The sequence below is a fragment of the Notolepis coatsorum genome, assembly GCF_963971535.1.
Source record: "Notolepis coatsorum genome assembly, chromosome: 5".
In the NCBI taxonomy this organism is placed as follows: domain Eukaryota; kingdom Metazoa; phylum Chordata; class Actinopteri; order Aulopiformes; family Paralepididae; genus Notolepis; species Notolepis coatsorum.
In genome coordinates, this window is record NC_140169.1 from 27,336,024 (window position 1) to 27,357,572 (window position 21,549).

General features: G+C 45.1%; 1 protein-coding gene across 1 annotated transcript in view; it reads right to left on the reverse strand.

Moving 5' to 3' along the window:
- Positions 1 to 209: 209 nt before the first annotated feature.
- LOC311228135 (titin-like) overlaps positions 210 to 21,549 on the reverse strand; it is a gene marked incomplete at its 5' end in the record, with an annotated part of 258,753 nt that continues 237,413 nt past the window's right edge. The window contains 21 exon segments of the mRNA XM_084314050.1: positions 210 to 1,554; positions 2,510 to 2,663; positions 3,416 to 3,666; positions 3,775 to 3,928; positions 4,083 to 9,511; positions 9,696 to 10,286; positions 10,652 to 10,957; positions 11,166 to 11,741; positions 12,020 to 12,319; positions 12,466 to 12,768; positions 12,915 to 13,499; positions 13,735 to 14,037; positions 15,587 to 15,889; positions 16,331 to 16,630; positions 16,791 to 17,078; positions 17,404 to 17,997; positions 18,207 to 18,488; positions 18,773 to 19,081; positions 19,182 to 19,487; positions 19,946 to 20,245; positions 21,138 to 21,502. Of these exon segments, the coding sequence (XP_084170176.1) occupies positions 1,262 to 1,554; positions 2,510 to 2,663; positions 3,416 to 3,666; positions 3,775 to 3,928; positions 4,083 to 9,511; positions 9,696 to 10,286; positions 10,652 to 10,957; positions 11,166 to 11,741; positions 12,020 to 12,319; positions 12,466 to 12,768; positions 12,915 to 13,499; positions 13,735 to 14,037; positions 15,587 to 15,889; positions 16,331 to 16,630; positions 16,791 to 17,078; positions 17,404 to 17,997; positions 18,207 to 18,488; positions 18,773 to 19,081; positions 19,182 to 19,487; positions 19,946 to 20,245; positions 21,138 to 21,502 (12,292 nt within the window). The 3' untranslated portion in view covers positions 210 to 1,261.

Here is a 21,549-nt window from a genome sequence, read left to right on the forward strand (position 1 = left end):
GTTATATATCTGTTGTAATAGGTAGTCACAGTGCGATTTAGTTATATCTATATATCTTTTTTTACTGCTGTGAAGCACTTTGAACTGCAATTTCTGTATGAAAAGTGCTATACAAATAAAGTTATTATAAACAAAGCAGACTTAATGAGAACACAGAGAACATTATTATAGTGCTGATATCATGCTTTATTAAATCAGTAATGCACAAAACTCGAGGAGGATGGATATATAGGTAATAATTCTACATGAATAGATCATCAAATCAAAGTGCAGGGTGTGACATTTATGCAAATGTCTTTTTTCACAGGAGGTGGAATCACTGTGGCTGTTCACTAACCCTGACTAGTGACACGGTGAACTATCTAAAAACTACAAACACACTCCAACACACAACACAGTACCTAGTGATCCTCCAGGAGGTATAGCATTGCTTCTGCAAGGAAGTCCTTGGCTTGACTCTTTATTTTTTCGATAACCAGGTGATGGTACTTTTGAAAAGCCAATCCAACTGTCCCTTGCCAGAAACAGTGCACATAAAATATGATCTAAACGCTCTTGAGTGCAGGCCGTCGCACCGTGAGCATGTCATTATAAAGGTGATATGACTTAGTCAGTCTGGACACAAGGCCAGTTCCTGCTGCTTACATGAGGGTATTATGCAAACAGCACTCAGGGCCTTGTGTTCATGGTACAATTCATAGGATAATGTAATACTGCACGCATGGATGCATGGTGCGTGATAATAACTTTGTCTCTCGGATTTCATGTAGAACTTCAACAGGGAGCCTCTCTACCTGTCAAGGCAATCAATCTTAAGACTTCAACTTCTTGTTGAGGCACAGTGTTTAGTTTCTAGGTTTAACAGGGTATTCGTTTCAGCCGAAACTTTCTCCTTTTTAAAACATTTAGTTGCTTTTGTTTCAGTTAATATTGTCATAAATAACAATTCATACATTTTCCATAACCGTTAAATTCGGCTATATACATTATGTACATGTCACAGAAAAGTGGTTCAAAAATCCTAAGTCATAATTATCCAATATGGCACATTTTATAACAACTTTAGACTTTAGTCTAGTTTGGCATAAATTAATGTCAAGTTTGGTATAAAAATAGTTCATATTTACAAGAACAGAAATCCAGGTCTTTATGAAGTAAAGATTATTTTTTCTAATTCAATAAATAAAAAGGTACTGGAGGGAAATGGGGAAAGAAATTAAACTCAATGATGTTTCTCAATTTTTTTTTTTTTTTTTTTTTTTTACTTGGACCGAATGTGAACGTGGACAGTTGCAGAGTCGGAGCCCAGCTCATTGGACAGTTTGCGAGTGTAGGCTCCAGCGTCATCCTCCTTCACACCAGAGATCATGAGGGTGGTGAGGTCCCTGGTGGTGTCAACGTGGTAGCGTTCCACCCCGCTGGGCAGGGCCCTGCCTAAACTGACCCACTCGATGGTAGGGATGGGATCTCCAGAGAAGGCCCCGGCCAGGGTCAGGATCTTTCCTGGCTCTGCCGTGATCTCCTCTGGAAGAGCTTCGATCTTCTGTGGAGTGCCTGTTGGGAGAGAGAAATGGTAGATCATTAGATTATGTCGTAAGGTTTTAGATTTGAGACAAAACGGGCGACCCATATGGTCTTAAGATACATAATGGAGAATGGACAATTTCACAGTATATTAAAGTTTGTAAGTATGTCATTTTTACATGCAAGTTAAATAATGCAATTGTTACAATTAAACAATATCCCATCACACTCTATCAGGTACTCAGAATACGTAAGAGATGACTTACAACCAGAGTGTGATTGTACAGTAAGTGTAGTTACCGGTTCCCGGTAACTCAGATGACCACTATGTCTCACCTTTGACCCCTGAGGCCCTCATTAGAAGGAGGAGGAGGGGGAGGAGCCCCCGACATGAGAGTGAGTAGACATTTCCATCATGGTGCTGCTGGAGCTGCTGGAGCTCATGGTGACCTTTGACTCAGCCATCATGGTGGACATGCTACTCGCTGACATGCTCTCAAAGGAAGTTTCAGAGCACGCCTGCTGCATGGAAGCATGCATGTTAGCCGAGGAGGCTGAGAAACTGTCCTGCCCGCTGGACACAGCGAAAGCACCAGCGCCAGCTCTTTGCTCCATAATAACCATTTTTGTTGATTCTTCAACAAGAGCTGTGAGGATAGCAGATGGAAAGCACATGACTAACAATGTAATGTTCATATTATACAGACTGTGAGTTGAGGCTTTGAACTAACCAGTACTTCAGATGTTAAAAGTTAATGTTGAAAAGTTAAAATGTTAAATAAAGATTATACATTAATGTACATTAATAGTGTAATGTTCAAATCCAATGTATATTTTAATGAACTTTGAACATTAAACATTAAGGTATCCTGTAAGTAATTATATGCACTACAAGTTTCAGCTGCAGAAACTTGTAGAAGATTTAGTATTCAAACATGTGAGAATGTAGAACAGAGGGTATCATCTGCATACAGTGACAACTTACTGATGACGTGGAGGGAAGAGGTTGCAGAGCACTGTCCATATTGATTCTTAGCTTTTATTGTGTATTTCCCACTGTCTGCAATTGTGGCTTCACATATCTCCAGTGTGTACACATTCTTAGAGCGGTTCAGTCTCAAGTTTGATGTCACAGATACCTGCCAAGAGAGAATGTCAGTCAAATTCTCATTTGAAGGTTTCAAGACCATTTTGCCCCCCCCCCCCCCAGGTTGAATCATATATACATATATATATATATATTTTTTTTTAAGATTGACAATGCCCTTTAAACCTGCACAATGTAAAATGTTCATGAAGAAAACCCTCCCAATGACGATGCATGAAACAGTGAAATTGCTCATAATGAGCTCTTCTGGTCAGGTACGATCGCTGCTGTGGAATACCCAACAGGCTGCTGTCTCATTTCTAGAACATAGAATGTGAATGGCACAAATACAACACAGTTCCCAAAGTTAAAAAACAAGCAATTTTCTCTTATTATCCATTTTAAATACGAATGAAATGCATCAACTATACTGACCATCGTATTAAATACTAATGAAATGCATCAACTATACTGACCATCGTATTTAATACTAATGAAATGCATCAACTATACTGACCATCGTATTAAATACTAATGAAATGCATCAACTATACTGACCATCGTATTAAATACTAATGAAATGCATCAACTATACTGACCATCGTATTTAATACTAATGAAATGCATCAACTATACTGACCATCATATTAAATACTAATGAAATGCATCAACTATACTGACCATCATATTTAATACTAATGAAATGCATCAACTATACTGACCATCGTATTAAATACTAATGAAATGCATCAACTATACTCACCATCGTATTTAATACTAATGAAATGCATCAACTATACTCACCATCATGTTATCTTTCAGCCACTCCACCTCAAGGGCAGACTCTCCTGTAATCTCACAGGTGAATTTGACACTCTGTCCTTCATTTACATTCTGGGACTTGGGCTGAGCCAGGAAGTACGGTGCATCCGAGCACTTGCCCAAGACCGTGGTGTCGGACTTCACCTCCTCCGTGTACGATTGGATTTCCTCGTACAACAGTTCCTTTTTCACGATTTGCTCAGAGATTTCTGTTTTTGTGTTTGTTGTTGTGGCTAAATGAGAAATAGAAAGAAATGTTTTATATTCCAGGTTGGAAAACAATTTCAGGGTTTGTTGTCACAGGTCATGAAAGGACCAAGCGTTTGAACAAAGCTGCTTACCCTTAACAGTGACTGTGCAGCTTGTGGATACAGCTCCAGCACTGTTGGTGGCAGTGCATGTATAGATTCCACTGTCAGAGACCTCAACCTCATGGATCTCAAAATGAGCTGAGCTGTAGTCCTCAAATATCTCGTACTTTCCACCAGACAGAGTCTGAAAAAAATATATAAAAAAATATAATAAATTAAACAAAATCACCCAATTCCAGTTTTTGTTTACTCATATTAATGTACATATTAATTTATTAATTTAATCATTAATTGGTTTACTGGTGTTTGTTTGTCTTTAGGTTTGACTGTTATATTACCTTTCCATCCTTTGACCATGAGATGACAGGTCTGGGTTCTCCAGCCATCCTTACTGTCAGCTTGATGATGGAGTCAGAGGCAACTGAGACGTCACTCAGTTCAGTGGAGAAGGAGGGTTTGTTCTCCAAAGTTGGTGATATCACTCTCTTGGGTGATTTGATTGGAGACTTCACCCTCTCCATCTCAGAGGGAGTGGGGGACTTAACAGATGGAGACTTCATTCTCAGGGGGGACTTGATTGGAGACTTCACCCTCTCCATATCAGAGGGAGTGGGGGACTTAACGGATGGAGACTTTACTCTCAGAGGGGACTTTATCCTCTCCATATCAGAGGGAGTGGGGGACTTAACGGATGGAGACTTTACTCTCTTGATTGCGTCAGGAGACTTGACTCTTTTGGGAGATTTGATTGGTTCGGGGGAGGACTTAGAGATAGGGGACTTGGCCTCTGGGGATGTGACCCTCTGAGAGGCGACCAACTTTTCCTTGGAGTCAGACTTGCGGACGGTGAGAGTGAATTGGGCCTCCTGCTTTCCTCCAGAGTTCTCCACCAGCAGGGTGTAGTTACCCTCATCCGACATCTCAACAGAGGAGATTTCAAATGAAGAGTTGTACTGTGTGGTGACAATGTGATGATACGCAGAAGAGCCAACCTCCCTTCCCTCGTGCAGCCATGTGACGGCAGGTGTTGGTACACCATCGACATCACAATCAAATTTAGCAAATTCTCCCTCTTCGACAGTCAGGGAGTGAGGTTTCATCAGGATCTTGGCAGACTTGTAGATGTTGAGAGTGAAGTGGGCCAACTGCTTTCCTCCCGAGTTCTCCACCAGCAGGGTGTAGTTACCCTCATCTGACATCTGGACAGAGGAGATCTCAAATGAAGAGTTGTACTGAGTGGTGACAATGTGATGATACGCAGAAGAGCCAAGCACCCTTCCCTCGTGCAGCCATGTGATGTCAGGTGTTGGTACACCATCGACATCACACTCAAATCTAGCAATTTGTCCCTCTTTGACAGTCAGGGAGTGAGGTTTCATCAGGATCTTAGCCGGCATTGAAGGCTTCTCTTGCATCTTAGAAGATGAGACATGGGCGACCTCTGCCAACTTAGTAGCCAACTTAGGGACATAGGTGGGTCGGGGCTCCTCAACCCTACGTATAGCAGCATGGGTGTCATAGTCGGTTCCGGCTACATCAAGAGTGGCATAATCAGCAGATTCTCCCTTGGCATTCGTGCACACCACGCGGTAGCAGCCAGCATCCTCAGTCACACAGTCAGTGATCTGGAGAGAGAGGACTCCGCTGATGTTAGTCATATAGTACTTCTTGCTCTGCTCAATCTCTTTTCCGTTGTGGGACCACTTGATCTGGGCCTCAGGCTTGGACTGGATGCTCAGGGTGAACTTTGTGTAGGATCCGTATGGCACACGGTGAGAGCGCATCCTGATGGTGATACGTGGGGCGTGGTCGAGAGTGAAAGGAGCCTGGGTTACATGCTCAACCTTCTTCTCGACTGACCTCCTCTCTGATCTCAGAGCCTGCTTCCTCTCCTCGTATCTGGCCAGGAAGTCAACTTTAGGGAAGGTAATGTCGGCTTTGGCGGCTTTGGCAGCCTTCTCAGGGGTAGGGGATCTCCTCCTCTCAGGTTCAGGTGGTGGGAGCTTCTTAATTGGTTTTAGACTATATGTGGAGGCCACGGAAGTGAAGTATTTAGATTCAACTTCAGATGTTTTAGATACGCTCGTAGATACAGTCGTCTCCTTTCTAGAGGTTCTTGTCTTCTCTTCAAACTCCATACGTTTGAGCTCACTCTTGTAAGAGCTGATTCTTTGGGTTGTAGCGTGTGGGCGCAGCAGTTCATGTTCCTCTCTCTCCTCATACACCCTCTGCTTCTGTTTCGGAGGTTTGTATGAGGCCTTATCATGGCGTTCGCGCAGGTCGTTGAAGCTTGGGCCAGCCTCGTATTTGGATGGAATACGGTAGGAGTCATATTTCGCGACCTCCTCACCCTCCTCCTCCTCAGTGTAGATATGTTTGTGTGATGAGGGGTGCAGAGCAGACAGCTCGAAGCGGACAGGGCTGTGGCTTTGTGGAGAGGCGGAGTAGCCAAACTCCAGCTCTTCCTCCAGGCGGAGCCGCTCTTCCTCGATTCTCTTCATGGCCAGGTACTCATCTACAGGCAGCAGCAACTCCTCATCAGACAGATCTCCCAGAGACCTCCTCCTGATTCTGTAGTAGGCCTCGACCTCAGGTGATGGAGTGCGGTGCCTTGCGGGCCTCACAGTCTCCAGGTCATCCTGGGTCACGGATGGGAGGCGCCACTTGGGCTTGTAACTGTCCTTGATTCTGGGCAGAGGCACCTCGTAGAACTGGTCCCACCTGTTCAGGCGGATGCGCTTGTATCTTGTCTCTTTGATCCTGTCCAAGGGCTCAGGGAATTCATACTGGTCACGCAGCTTCTTGTACCACTTCATGTCAGAGAAAGGCTGGAAGTGTTTGATTTCCATGTCTTCCTCCATGACGGCTGGGTTAACGACACGAGGAGCAGGGACATCATATGGCATACGCAGCCTCTTCTCATCTGCCCTCTTCTTCTTCTCCTCTTTCTCTTTCTGTATCTCAGCCTCAGTCTTCTCACCCTTCTTGGTTGTCACAGCAGGTTTGAACATGGTGGCTGCTTCCCTGATGGCTTGTACTGCCGCAGGTGGCAGAGGCATCATGGTGGTGCCAGACATAATCTGAGACAGTCTCACCTTTTTGTCCATTGCCTCCTTCTCAGCCAACTTCTGCCTGTCCTTCACACTCACTTCAACCTCCTTCTTCACATGAACAACACGCTCCACCTTCAGGGTGGCCTGGCAACTGGCGGATCCAGCAGAGTTGCTTGCAGTAACTCTGTAAATGCCAGAATCTTCAGGGAGAGTGTCTTTCACATGCAGGATGTAGTAATCCAGGCCCTCATGTACAACCTCAATGGATGGACCAAAGGCCAAAGGCATGCCATCCTTCTCCCACTTCAGCTCTGGGTGGCCGGACACTCTGATCTCATAGCGGACATTCTGGCCCTCCCTGCACTCCACATTGGCGAGCAGGCGTTTGAACATGGGTCTGAGGGTGTTGTCTGCTGGTTTGGGACGAGGTACGACAGTGAGACGAGCCTTACAGCTGTCATCACCAAAACTGTTACGTGCCACAACACTGTACTCTGCATCATCATCATCATCCAGGCTGTGGATAGTCAACCGGTACAGACCCTTGTCAGTGGTGAAGGTGTATTTCTTGTCATCATATCCAGGGATGATCTTCTGTCCAGACTTGTGCCAGGTGACACGGGGTTCAGGGTGCACGGTGATGGTGACACCAAAGCGCACATCCTCTCCTTTGTAGGCTGTGTGGTTTACCAGAGGCAGAGTGAACTCAGGTGGCTTCTGAAGCATTCTGGCAGTGTCGACTCTGCGCTTCACCCTCTTCACCACGCGGGATGTGAAGAAGTCATGGTAGGACCTGACACCATTGACAAATAGCTCTGCGTAGGCACTGTCCTCTCCGTACTCATTCACAATCTTGCATCTGTAGGTGCCATCGTCCGCCCTGGTGACCTTGTTGATGGTGATCACAGCCAGGTCGTCCTCATAGTCAATCTCATACTTGGTTCCTGCTTCAAGCTGTCTGACTCCACAATACCATGTCACCTCAGTGTTGCTGTCGTAGTTCTCAATGTTGCAGTGGAACTTGACACTATCTCCCTCATTCACCACAGAATGTCCGACTTGGCCAGCGAGAGGGCCATGCTCGAAGGGAGCGATCTTCACCTTGGCGATGGTGACGCCTCTCTGGGATCTGATAGAGCCACCACTACCGATGCGAGCAGCAGAGACAACCGTGCTCCACTCCTTCTTCACCATGGCCTGGTAGTATCTCTTATGCCTGCCGGTCTGGATCATTGTGGCGCTTATCTCCTCTTCTGATTTCTTCAGCCAGGGATGCTCCAGAGCCTCAGCAGCAGTCATACGGTGCTTACGTTCCTTGGTTATCAGGCGGTCTGTGAAATCTAATGCATCAGCGGTGACCTTCTTGAAGGCCTCATCATCGTAGCCATAGATAGCATTGGAGATGTTGTCGATCGTCTGCTGGTTGGTTTCAGCAGTGAATGGATTGAGGCCACTGATGAGCACGAAGGCTAGAACACCAACAGACCACATGTCAGTTACAGTGCTGATCATATCAGACTGGTGGATCTCAGGAGCAACGTACTCTGGTGTGGTGTACTGAATCTTAATCTGCTCTCCAGGAGTCATGTGTCTGCACTGGCCCAGCTCAATGATCTTCACAGTAGAGCTGGTTCTTGTGGTGTACACAATGTTCTCAGGTCTGATGTCCAAATGGCCATAGCTCTGTTCATGCAGGAACTCCAGAGCTGAGCAGACCTGCCTGATGTAGTTGACAATCTCACGCTCATTAAGCACAAAGTCTGTGCTAAGGCGCTCAAAGATGTCAGCACCAGAGATGAAGTCAAAGATCATCACCAGCTCCTCAGGGCTGTCGTATGAATCATGGAGGAGGAGGAAGTTAACATGTCTGGCAATGTTCAGGGTTGCAATTTCCTTCTTAACAATGGCTTGATCTGAGCCTCTCACTTTGACAAATTTAGCCATGTAAGTCTTCTCAGACTTGGTCTCAACACAACGGTGGACAATACCAAATTGTCCTCTGCCCAACTCCTCTGCAATTGCATATTTGTTGTGCAGGGTCTTGGCACTGGAGTGCTGAGCCTTGCCCCTAGGGACATGTCCAGTATCATCAACCTCTCTATCATAGAGGAGGACTCTAGCCTTGTCTTCCTTGGTCATGATAGCGCCACTGGCCTCAGATGGGGCACTCTGGCCAAACTTGTTCTCAGCAATGACTCTGAACAGGTAGCTGGTTCCTCCAAACAGGTTGATGATGGTGTAGCGGGTGTCGCGGGACTGGGCAACACGCTCCCATCTCTCAGCTGTAGTGGGACACTTCTCCACAATGTAGCTGGCAACCCTGCTGCCACCATCATTAGCTGGGGCCACCCAGTTGAGTGTGACTGAGTCTCTGGAGATGTCGCTGGCTATGATTCCACGTGGAGGATCTGGCACATCAGCCACATCCAGTTCAACTGTCTGCTGGTCGATGCCGAATCTGTTCTTGGCACAAACAATGTAGAATCCAGCATCCTTCTTGTCCACTCCATTGGGGAAGACCAGAGAAGTGAATGATCTGGTGACGATGACCTGGTAGTAGCCGTTGCTGTCGATGAGGTCCTGACCCTTTTGCCATGTGATGACAGGGTCTGGCTTGCCGCTGAAGGGGATCTTGATGTTGACCATCTCTCCACGCAGAGCAGGGATGGCTTCCTTGTCCTTCAGGTTCTTGGGCAGGTTTATCTTTGCAGGAACTAGAAAGAAAAAAGATAATGAACGAGTTAACTTATGTTCTTACACAATTGCTAAATTTGAATTAGCCTACAACATCATTGCTTGAGAAACTTCCCAGCACTGAATATATTTATCTGTGATTTTACCATTGTAAGTGAAATATTTTAGTATTTGAGAAGTAGCCTGGCCTATGTTTGAGCTTACCTTCAACATCCAGAGAGATGGTAGCACAGATGGACCCTCCCTGGTTGGTAGCTCTGATCTGATAGATGGTGGAGTCGTCCTCATCAGCCTCGGTGATGACCAGCTGGTGGTAACCTCCCTTGAACTCCTGGATCTTGATCTTGGCTCCATCGGAGTAGATCTCCTTTCCTCGTTTGAACCATTTGATCACAGGCTTGGGTGCTCCTAGGATCTTGCAGACCAGGGTGGCGTTGCTCTTGTACTTGACACTCATGTTCCTCAGCTCTTCCTTGAAGGAAGGAGCACGGACATCGACGGCTGTGGTGGGCACAATGGAAGTGGTCTCCTCACTGTAGTCACTCTCTCCTCCGAGGTTCTCGCACTTCACACGGAAGACATACTCCATGCCCTCGGTGAGGCGTTTGACTGAGAAGACGGTCTGTTTGATCTCATCGGTGGTCACCAGAGTCCATTCGCCCTTCTTATCCTTCTTTTCAAGGTAGTAGCTCTTAATCTTGGAGCCGCCGTCACTGAGAGGAGGTCTCCAGGACACAACGCAGGAGTCCTTGGTTACTCCAGAGACAACAGGTAACAGAGGTGGAGAAGGTTTCTCTGTTGAAGGAACAAATTAATTTGAAACCACACATAATGTGTACGTGTTATCTTCTGTGTGTGTATATTTTACATAATAATAATAATAATAATAATAATAATAATAATAATAATAATAATAATAATAATAATAATAATAATAATAATAATAATAATAATAATAATAATAATAATAATAATAATACAATAAGAGGAAGCTGTGTGTATGTGTGTGTTGTAAATATACTATATTACAGTAAGTTATTAATTGATGGATCGATTGATATATATATATAGATAGATCATAAAAAATTGGTACTGAATAATTATTTATGTTGCCCTTATATGGTAATTACATGTAATCACATTATATTGTTCAAACTCACCCAGCTGACTCTTGATGAGGATAGGTGCAGTCAGCTCCAATGGCTCGCTGTTGCCGTAGCGATTCTGAGCATATACGTGGAAGAAATAACTGGCGCTGTCGATCAGGTTGGGCACACGACAGGAAGTTCCGTTGATGGAGGAAGATACCAGTTCCCACTCAGTACCTTCCTTGTCCTCACGCTTCTCCACAATGTAGTTGGTGATCATGGAGCCTCCATCATCCTTGGGAGCCTTCCAGCTAATGATGACAGAGTTCTTCAGCAGGGCGTCCAGGATGATGGGCCCCTGGGGAACATCAGGCTTGTCTGGAAGTAAAAATATCAGGATTAAGCTATGTAGGCTATGTATTAAGCAAACTCTACATGTAGGCTATTTGTTTTTGCTACAGCTACCATGTCAATAAAATGGTGAAAACATGTACTGTGTGCACTCTATATGAAATGCTTAAAGTTAAAACTACCGTGTGTATATACATATCAATCTTAAGCACATGTCTGTATTCATATAACATACCATATATCTCAACGTTGAATGCGGTATCAGCTCTGCCAAAGTGGTTGTGCAGTCTGACCCTGTATTTGCCTCCATGGACCCTGCGCTGGACATTCTTGATGATCAGGTGTGTGTAGTGCTCTGTGGTCTCAATACTGATGTCCTCTGTGTTCGTCAGAGTCGTAGCCCCGTGGAGCCACATGATCTTTGGCTCGGGACGTCCGATGTAGACACAGTGGATACGCAAGGTTGTTCCCAGACCGGCATAGTAGGTGTCCTTCAGCTGGTAGTCTGGGTGGAAGCGTGGAATAGCCTCCAGCACCAGGGCACCGGTGCTCTCGGCCTCTCCGGCATCATTGACCGCCTTGCAGGTGTACTCTCCTTCATCCTCCTGTTGGTCGGTCATGATGGACAGGGAGTGGTTACGGCCATCGGAGCTCATCTCGTACTTGCGAGACTCTACTACCTCCTTGCTGGCATGGTACCACTTGATGTCGGGCGCGGGCCTGCCTATGATCTGGCACTTCATGATAGCGGGTTGGCCAAACTTAGTGGTCACCTCGTCCATCTCCTTCCTCAGACTTGGTTTGGTTCCAACTGCAATGATAAGAGCCAGGCATCATCATCATCATCATCATCATCATCATCAGATAGATAGATAGATAGATAGATAGATAGATAGATAGATAGATAGATAGATAGATAGATAGATAGATAGATAGATAGATAGATAGATAGATAGATAGATAGATAGATAGATAGATAGATAGATAGATAGATAGATAGATAGATAGATAGATAGATAGATAGATAGATAGATAGATAGATAGATATTAGACACTTTTTTATTTGTCTGAATAGTTGAGTTGACTCACCACTCAGTTTGGTCTTGATGCAGGTGGCGGTTCTGCGAGGTCTGCTGATTCCGGTCTCGTTCTCAGCATACACTCTGAACTCGTACTCGGTGGCCTCAGACAGACCGCACATGGTGAACTCCTTCTCCTTCAGCCTCTGTTTGTTGCTCTTCTTCCAGTTGCTCTCTATGGACTTCCTATACTCCACCCAGTAGCCCAGGACCTCCTTACCTCCGTCACACTCAGGAGCCTGCCAGCTGATTTTAATGAAGTTATTCATCACATTCACTGTGTCAATCTCGCCGGGCTGGCTTGGTTTGTCTAGAAGAAGAGCAAACAACAATTCAGGTAAAACCTCAAACTTGTTGTTAAACATGGGCATTCAAAGAAACTTCCATTGCCACTGCATACACCATATAACAATGCTACAGTTAACATAATTACTATTTTATGTGTTAAACACTCACCAAATGGATCCTTGCATGTGACAGGGTCGGAGGCGGGTCCCGCCTCACTCTCTCCAATGTTGTTGACGGCAACAACGCGGAACTGGTACTCTGCGTCAGGGGTCAGTCCGGGCAGGGTGAACATGGTGGAGGTCACCTTGGTCTCATGGCGACACCACTTCTCAACAGACACCTCTTTGTACTCAACAAAGTACCCGATGATAGCAGAGCCACCGTCGTCCTTGGGTCTGGACCAGGCCAGTGCCACAGAACTCTTGGTGACATCCATGATCTCTGGTGCGGTGCTGGAAGGCACTGGGGCACCTGGTTTTAATCATAATGTTTTATGATTATTATAAGTTTATATATACACAGTATTTCATTATTGATGCATGTTCATTGTTGGTATATGTATAATTTGCATGTAATGCTGTGGTGGTACATACAGATTAAAACAGAGGAGTACTCACACAGAGGAGTATGTGCCAGCAGTGGCTCTTCAGACTTCAGAGAAGCGCTGACACCGAAGGAGTTCTCAGCGGTGATCTTGAAGTGATACTCAGTTCCCTCCTTCAGTCCCTTCACCAGTAGATGGGTGTCGGTTACCCTGGAGTCGATGGTGTACCAGGCATTCCTGGTAACCTCGCGTCTCTCCACAATGTAGCCCAGGATGTCAGAGCCGCCGTTGTCAGTGGGAGCCTTCCAGCTCACCTTGACAGAGTTGGCCTGGATTTCCTCAAAGATCAGCGGCCCCTCGGGAGCGTTGGGACGGCCGATGACCTTGACCTTGATCTGGACCTTCTTCTTGCCGACCTGGTTCTCCAGGAGGAGCTCATACACACCGGAGTCACTCCTGTCAGCTCCCTTGATGACGAGTTCACTGGCGTCTTCATTGGAGGCGATCATGGCCAACTCAGAGACGGCGCCGCCATCCTTGGACCACTTGCAGGTTGGTTGTGGTTTACCCTTAATGGGAATGGAGAGTCTGACCACTCCTCCCTGCCTCACCACATACACAGTCTTGTATTTCAGCTCCAGGTCGTAACCAGGAGATTCTGGGATGCACAAAGTAATGGTTAGAACCATGTGTGTTTCATATTAATATTATGTAGGACATGCATCAGAGCAGCACTCCATCTATTCATCTGGTTAATGTTATAATTCTATCGTCAAAAAGTGGTTACGGTTATCATACTGCTACATGTAGACTTAATATGTTGTTAGCTACGTTTGGTCTGTGTGCGAGTATAACCATATAATCCAGACGATTATATTTGTACATGTCCTTACCAAGCATCTCTGTGATGGTGACAGTTCCTGGCACCTCAGCTCCCTCTCCGGAGCCGCCAGCATTGCAGGCCAACACACGGAACTTGAACTCCTCTCCCTGAGGCATCTTGGTCAGGGTGTATTCACAGATCAGAGAGGGCGTGGTGTTGCATTTAATCCAGGCCATGGATCCCACCTTCTGCATCTCTATCAGGTATCCATCCACCCTGGCGTCTCCCTCATCATCAGGAGGACTCCAGGCCAGGGACACAGAGGACTTGGTGGTGTCGATGATCCTAGGGTTCTGGGGGCAACCAGGTGGATCTAGAAGGGGACAGAGATATGTCATCATAGGTACATTAGTCAGTATGTGTCTGTATCAGTCAAGGTTAGAAATAAACCTTTTTTTTTTCAGGGCTTTTTTTGCCCCCCTTAATTGATTTTCGGGGGCTTTTTTGTATTTCAGGGGCACTGCACTTTTATGATGAAAAAGGTTATTAAACATCCTTATCATTTAAAAAATACAACTCAATTAATGACCTCATTTTGTGGCTGCGGCTGTCCTGGTGGTCGAATTTGTGTCGCATATATATAAAAAATGTCAGTACATTTCAGGTAGATAAGGTATTACGTTCAAGTAGATAAAGAATACACACTTAAATAAGAGGCCAGAGTAACATTTTAAGCAAATTATTTTAATATATTGATTGATGATTGATTAATCAATACAAGTCAATCTTAAGCTTAAATTGTAACCTAATGTAACCTAACCTAATCATCAGACTCCTCACTCTAGCCTCTTTGCAGGATTTAACAGAACATAATAAAATGTGAACTTAAACCTCCTCAATCATGTCCTCATCAGAGTCCACAATTTCATTGATTTACTACCGATGACTGTGGTGTTATGTTAATGTGTATGCGTTATACGACAGACTGTACAGGCCACCGTACTCGGGGTCAAGGGGTAGGTACGGGAGGGGCGAGAGAGATACACCTGTGTGATGTTGCTATGGAGTTAAGCTAATAAAGGATACTCACAACCACAGCAGAGGACTCACGTATTTGTACTGTGAAGTAACACGACAATGACAAACGTGTTGTTTCTGTTTTTCTTGTGGCACACGGAACAAGTTAACAACTCACCACTGTCTACAGCCCCCGCATCATACTGTAGCCCAGCCAGTCTCTTGAAACTATCTTCAAACGTCCACTGCTCTGGAAACTTTCTTTTGTCAGGTGGTCCCACTCATCCTTTTCGTCTGAGAAAGCCGCGGTGGGTTTTCTTTTTAGCGGCCGGCTTACTCCATCCATATGGTTCCACATATTTATAACCCATTAACGTTATTAAGCTAACGTTAGCTAAACGGGCGTAACGTTATAGTGCAAGCAGTGTAAACAAGGAGAGATTGACGCGCGAGGAGATTGAGGGCTGCAAAAAAGGCGACTGTCCTTTATTTTACATTACTATTTTGTTCAAATCTGCCCGCCATTGGCGCTTTGCGGGTGCTTATTTTGTTCCCTGTATATATATATATATATATAATTGGTAAACTGTCTGGGGGCCTTTTTTGCCCCCCTTAACTGATTTTCGAGGGCATTTGGTCCATTTTTTAGGGCATTTTGCCCCAAGCCCCCGTTCATTTAGAGCCCTCGTATCAGTAATCAATAACAAATCAGTAACGTGTTCAGTTTTGGATGGTGATTCTGTATCAGATTTGACAAACAACTAAACATTAAGATTATTTTGATTCCCATAATATTGATTATTTAGAAACTTGTAGAGGTTTTAACTAGATATGGATAAAGAAAGGTTTTAAAGTAACATGTAGAGGTTTAAACCACACAGTTTTCTCCAAGTCACAAGTCTCACCAATAGGATCTGTTGCCACAGCAGATTTGGAGAGCAGACTGGGCTTGCTCATTCCTCTGGCATTGATGGCTGTGATTCTGTGTTCGTACTCCAGGCCTTCAATCAGGCCTGTGGATCTGTAACGGGTCATGGTGACCGGGTTCTTGTTGGCACGGACCCATCTGTCAGACCTGACCTCCTTGCGCTCAATGATGTATCCTGACACGTCCAGACCACCATCCTCCTCAGGAGCATTCCAGGCCACTGTCATGCCATCACGAGACACGTCGAACATCATGGGTCTACCAGGAAGTCCAGGCACATCTGGAGGAAATAACAAGAAGTTGTCATAACTGTAGTTAACAGGACACATTGGTGCTATAGATAATGGGTTATCATGCATAATTCTGCCAGTGTCATCCCTAAAACACTAATGGAAGTGTATGCAGAGTAGGGCTGACCCTGACTAGTCGAATAGTCGACTAATCGATCGAAAGGAGCCGTAGTCGACTGCCAACCTCTTAGCAGAATGCAAATTTTTTTTTAAAACGTTCTTTCCAAAAGCAAAGAGGCCTAGAAGCGTGGTTAACGCTAATGGCGTACATACCAGCGAGGCTAACTGCCTAAGAAAATGGGCACAGAGGCACTGAAAGAGGATTTTTACTTGTCTAATGAACACAGACTAGACGAATATAAGTCGACTATACAAATCCTTAGTCGGGGACAGGCCTAATGCAGAGATGAAGGGGAAGAGAGAGTTCTTACTCTTCAGGCTTTTGCAGGTAGCGATCTCAGACTGCAGGAACTCTCCGGTGCCGTAGCGGTTCATAGCGGCGGCACGGAACACATACTCGTCTCCCTCGACCAGGTTCTCAAACTTGAAGGTGGGTCTGCTGACGCCGTCGGAGACGGGCACCCAGCCGGGACGGTGGGCGTCACGCTGTTCAACCGCGTAGCCACTGATCGGAGCGCCGCCGTCTCTCTCCGGAGGGTCCCAGCTACAGGTGACGGAGGTGGCGTCGATCTCATCGAACCTCATCGTTCCCTTGGGCTCATCAGGTTTAGCTGGGGGACACATTGTGACGGATATGAGAATAGTGCACTAGAAATAATAATCATGGTAATAAAAATGTTTAGTTGTTAAGTCTAAAATATGTATCTTTGTGTATTATGTTATTGATATATAGATAATTTTGGACACAGACAGACGGAGATAGGTCCTTACAGAGGATGATGACTTTGATGACCTCTCTGATGACTCCGGTGACATTCTTCACTTCCAGGGTGTAGTCGCCCGTGTCGTCGATGGTGGTGGTGGAAATGGTGATCTTGGAGAACGTTCCGGTGCTCTTGATCGCCACGCGGTCCGCCACCTTCATCTTTTTGTCGGCGAAGAACCAGGAGCAGACGGGAGGAGGCCTGCCAATGATGGGCAGGTCGAGCTCCAGAGTCTTGCCTGCCAGGACGTTCACAACCTTCTGGGGGATGGTGGAGAAATCCACCTCAGGCATAACTAGAAAAGACATACATAGGAAACATGTTATACTATATAGTATGTAGGATATTACTGTATATAGCACTACAGTATATACGATTTCGTTTTTGACAAAATATTCTACTTAAGGTTCATATATTTGCATAAATAATTACCATATTTTACATAAAGGAGAGTTAAAGTTCTAGAGTTATGTATATGTATATATGGTATGTATACTGTGAATGGTGATATAATGTTATGAAGTAGTGCAAGTAGTGTGTATATATTGTATTGTTTACTTTATGGAAGTAGTATGCAGAATTTACTGTATTTGAAGACATAAAGTGTTTGTGTCCATTACCTCTTTGTTCCTGTACGGTACAAGCTGAGACCATCTCCTTGGGCTCGCTCGCTCCTCTGCTGTTGGTCGCTTTGATTCTGAACAGGTACTGTTCATTCTCATTCAGTTTCTCAATAGTGTGCTCGAAGTCTGTGGTCTTCAGTGTAGCCACCTTCATCCACTTGTCGGTGCCGAACCTGCAGGCTTCAATGATGTAGCCCGTGAGCCTGCTGCCACCATCATGTTCTGGCTTCTCCCAGCCCAGGGTGATGGTAGACTTGGTGACATCAATCATCTCCAGTTTGGCTGGAACCTGAGGCACCTCGCACACCAGGACAATATCTGGGGTCTCGCAGGGTTCGCCCACACCGTAGATGTTCTCTGGTAGGACTCTGAAGTAGTACAACATGCCTTCCATCAGGCCGTCGATCTTGTAGGACGTCTTGGTGCACTTGGAGGTCACGGTCTTGTAGGCCCTCATGGACGCCTCGCGTCTCTCAATGTGGTAGTTGTTGACTGGCGCGCCTCCATCCACAGCGGGGGCCTCCCAGGAGATGGTGGCCGATTCGCTGGTCAGCTCCTTGATCTTGATTGGTCCAGTTGGTCCGGGAGTGTCTAATGAAGAAAACATATTTATAGTTTCCTTTCAAGTCGCACAGAGAAGATATATTGTATTTGATTACATAATCTCATCTTTTTACCATTTTATTATTTTAAATATACACATGAATATGTGATTATATAATTATAGATTACCATTCTCATTGTATATAATGATTTGGATTTCACTTAAGAACTTTTACTCATCATTGGCATCATCTTACCATAGATCTTAACCAGGATACTGACTTCCTGTTTGCCAGCAGCATTCTCGGCAACCAGGGTGTATTTGCCGGCATCGTAGCGGTGAACCTTGTCGATGATGAGTGTGGTCGATTTGCAGTTGACCTCAATGAAGCCGCGGTTCTGAAGGTCCACACCAGGCTTGCTCCAGGTAATGGCGGGAGCGGGACGACCCGTCACGGCGACGGTCATACGTAGGGAGCCGCCGGCACGCAGGCATACTGTCTTCTTCAAGTCATCATGCAGCTCGAAGTCAGGAGTTTCTATGTTTGGAGAGAGAGGTCCATTAACAGCCATGTTTTGGTGTAATGGATTGTATTTCTATATCATCTCCACCCCCCCCCCCCCCCCCCCCCCCCCCAACTACTTAAAAGTCCTTGACAGAGTGATGTTTAAAATAAAATTGGATGGATGGATAAATAGATAGATAAAAGTGTATTAGATTATTGATACATGTTTCATTTAATTATCATCAAAATAGAACATAAGATATATTTTCTATCTTTTATAAAAATGTACAGTATGTTTAGATGACTTGCAGACTTACCAATCCTCTCAGCTGGCTCCGTCTCTGCACACGGCTCGCTGAAGTCTCCAGTGCCATTGACGTTGATTCCGGCCACTCTGAAGATATACTTCTTACCGGCGGTGAGCCCGGTCACCTCAAACTCTGCTCCTCTCAGGGTCTTCTCATGAGCCTTGGTCCATTCCTCCTCTTCGGCTTCGGCGTCCGCCACCTCCAGGATGTAGCCCATCACTTCAGCTCCGCCATCCTCCACAGGACGTGACCAGGCCAGGCTGATACTCGTAGCGTGAGTGTCGATGATGCGAGGGATGGAAGGAGGAGCAGGAGTAACTAGCAGGGGAGGACACAAAGGGTTGAATATTAACCTTCTGTAGAACTATTACTGTATATTTAGGCCTATAACATGTATGATTGTTAGCGGTTGACTTACACGTTGGCACTCTGCAGATGACATAGAGTGACACCTCACTGGCTTCACTCTCTCCAGCCTTGTTGATGGCTGTGACTCTGAACTGGTAGGTGTTGCCCACGGTCATACCGCACACCTTCAGCATGGTGTCCAGCTGAGCTCCATTACTGTTCACCTTCACCCAGCGGGCACTCTTCTTCTCGCGCCTCTCCACCAGGTAGTGGATGATCTCGCTGCCTCCGTTGCTCTCTGACTTCAGCCACTCGATGGTGGCGAAGTCCTTCCCTGACACCAGGATATCTGGGGTGCCAGGAGGAGTAGGCACGGCTGGAGGAACACAGAGGAGTCCGTGGTTTAGGGAGGTGTTTCAATGTTCTAGTGGTTTAGGGAGGTGTTTCAACGTTCTAGTGGTTTAGGGCGGTGTTTCAATGTTCTAGTGGTTCTTGAACAATAGTTTCTGATTTAGTTTAGGTTTTCTAATGTTAGTTTATGTGATGTTAATTGCTCTTATGTTTTTAGTGTACTAATAATAATAATTATATGATAGGTATGATTTTTATACAGTACGGAGATCACACTTCTACAAACAGTTGTACTTCCAGAATGTATTTAAGAAGTCCTTCACATGTTTTAGTTGTACTTCCAGAATGTATTTAAAATGTACACATCATGTGTTTCAGTTGTACTTACAGGATGTATTCAAGAAGTACTTCACATATTTCAATTGCACTTACAGAATATATTTGAGACGTACCGGTACTTCACAGGTTTTATTTTTTACTTACTGAACATGTTTCTGGCCACCATGGGGCCTGACTGGAGGAAGACTCCGGATCCATACTTGTTGACTCCTCTGACTCTGAACAGGTACTCTGTGTTCTTGAACAGCCTGGTGATGTCACAGCTCAGACCCTTGCACTCAGCGTCCATGATGACCCAGTTGAGGCGGTTGGTGTCTCGTCGCTCCACAATGTATTGGGCAACGGCGTCTCCGCCATCCTCTAGAGGAGGCTTCCAGGACAGGGTGCAGGACTCCTCTGTGATATTGCTGATTTCAATACTGCCTTCGCACACTCCGGGGGTGTCTAGGGGAGGAATGGGTGGCATTTAGAGGGGGATCCTGAATTAAGTTGTATATTGTACGTTATATGAGAGAAAGCACTATTTGTTTAAATTTACCTTTAAATCATTTGTTTAAATCAACAGGCTCTCTCTCACTTTGTTGTTAAATGTTCATGGCAGTTAACATGTGGAATTTCTATTCTCATTTCATCTTTATTATAACAAAAAAGGTAAATTATTGTTGTTTAAAACCATGCCCTGGTATTCAAATGTGCTTGAAATGACCATTTTCATAATCTATTAGACAACAACTTAACAATTTAGCAAGAACTGTTCAAAAGTACTTTGTAGGGGTGGGAATCGCCAGAGACCTCGCGATACGATACTATACGATACTCGATATATTGCGATATTTCTTCTTTTTTTATTTTTATTTATATATATATATTTTTTTACTGCTAAGTAAAACTGTCAACATGTTTTATCTAATAAAATAAAGTTCAGTCTGTTCATATCACTTCAATCAATTTTATTGCAGAACATGGTATTTTCTCAAGCAGACAGATGTAAACACTGTAATCTGTGTTGCATGTACTGTACCTGACAAACTGAACTGTTTGTATTACAGTCATATTCCAACTTAACTGAAGCATGCACATGTGTGTGTGTGTGTGTGGACTACTGTACTATTACAGGTATTGAAATGAACAATGCAACTTCCTTATACAATCTTTTTTTTATTTTTATGAATAATTAAATATCGATACTTGGCGTCCCTGTATCGATACAGTATCGCCACGCAAAGTATCGCGATACTACGTATCGATTTTCCCCCCACCCCTAGTACTTTGACATGAAGTGCATTTGCTACGCCCCATATATTTTTCTACAATATGAACAATTAAAAACACTCACCGAGCACTTTGACGTTGACCTCGGCGGTCTTGGTTCCGCTCACGTTCCTGACCGTCAGGACGTACTTTCCGGTATCGTCGCGGTCACAGAACTTGATGATGGCCATGGCCTTGGTTGAAGTGTACTGGAGGTGGTACTTCTCACACAGCTCCAGATCCCTCTCTCCCTTGGCCCAGGAGGACTTGGGGTCGGGCCTGCCGCCCACGGCGGCGTCCAGGACCAGGTCGGATCCGGCTCTGACGGTCACTATTTCAGACAGGAGCTTGCCGTCCAGCTGGGCCTTGGGAGGCTCTGTAGGAGGAGAGAACACACACAGTGTTAGGAAACCATTTCCCACTCTTGCTACTGACATACTTATGTATAAGCTATACGATTAGATTAAACTGTATTCATAATTTTCTATTGTTTATTT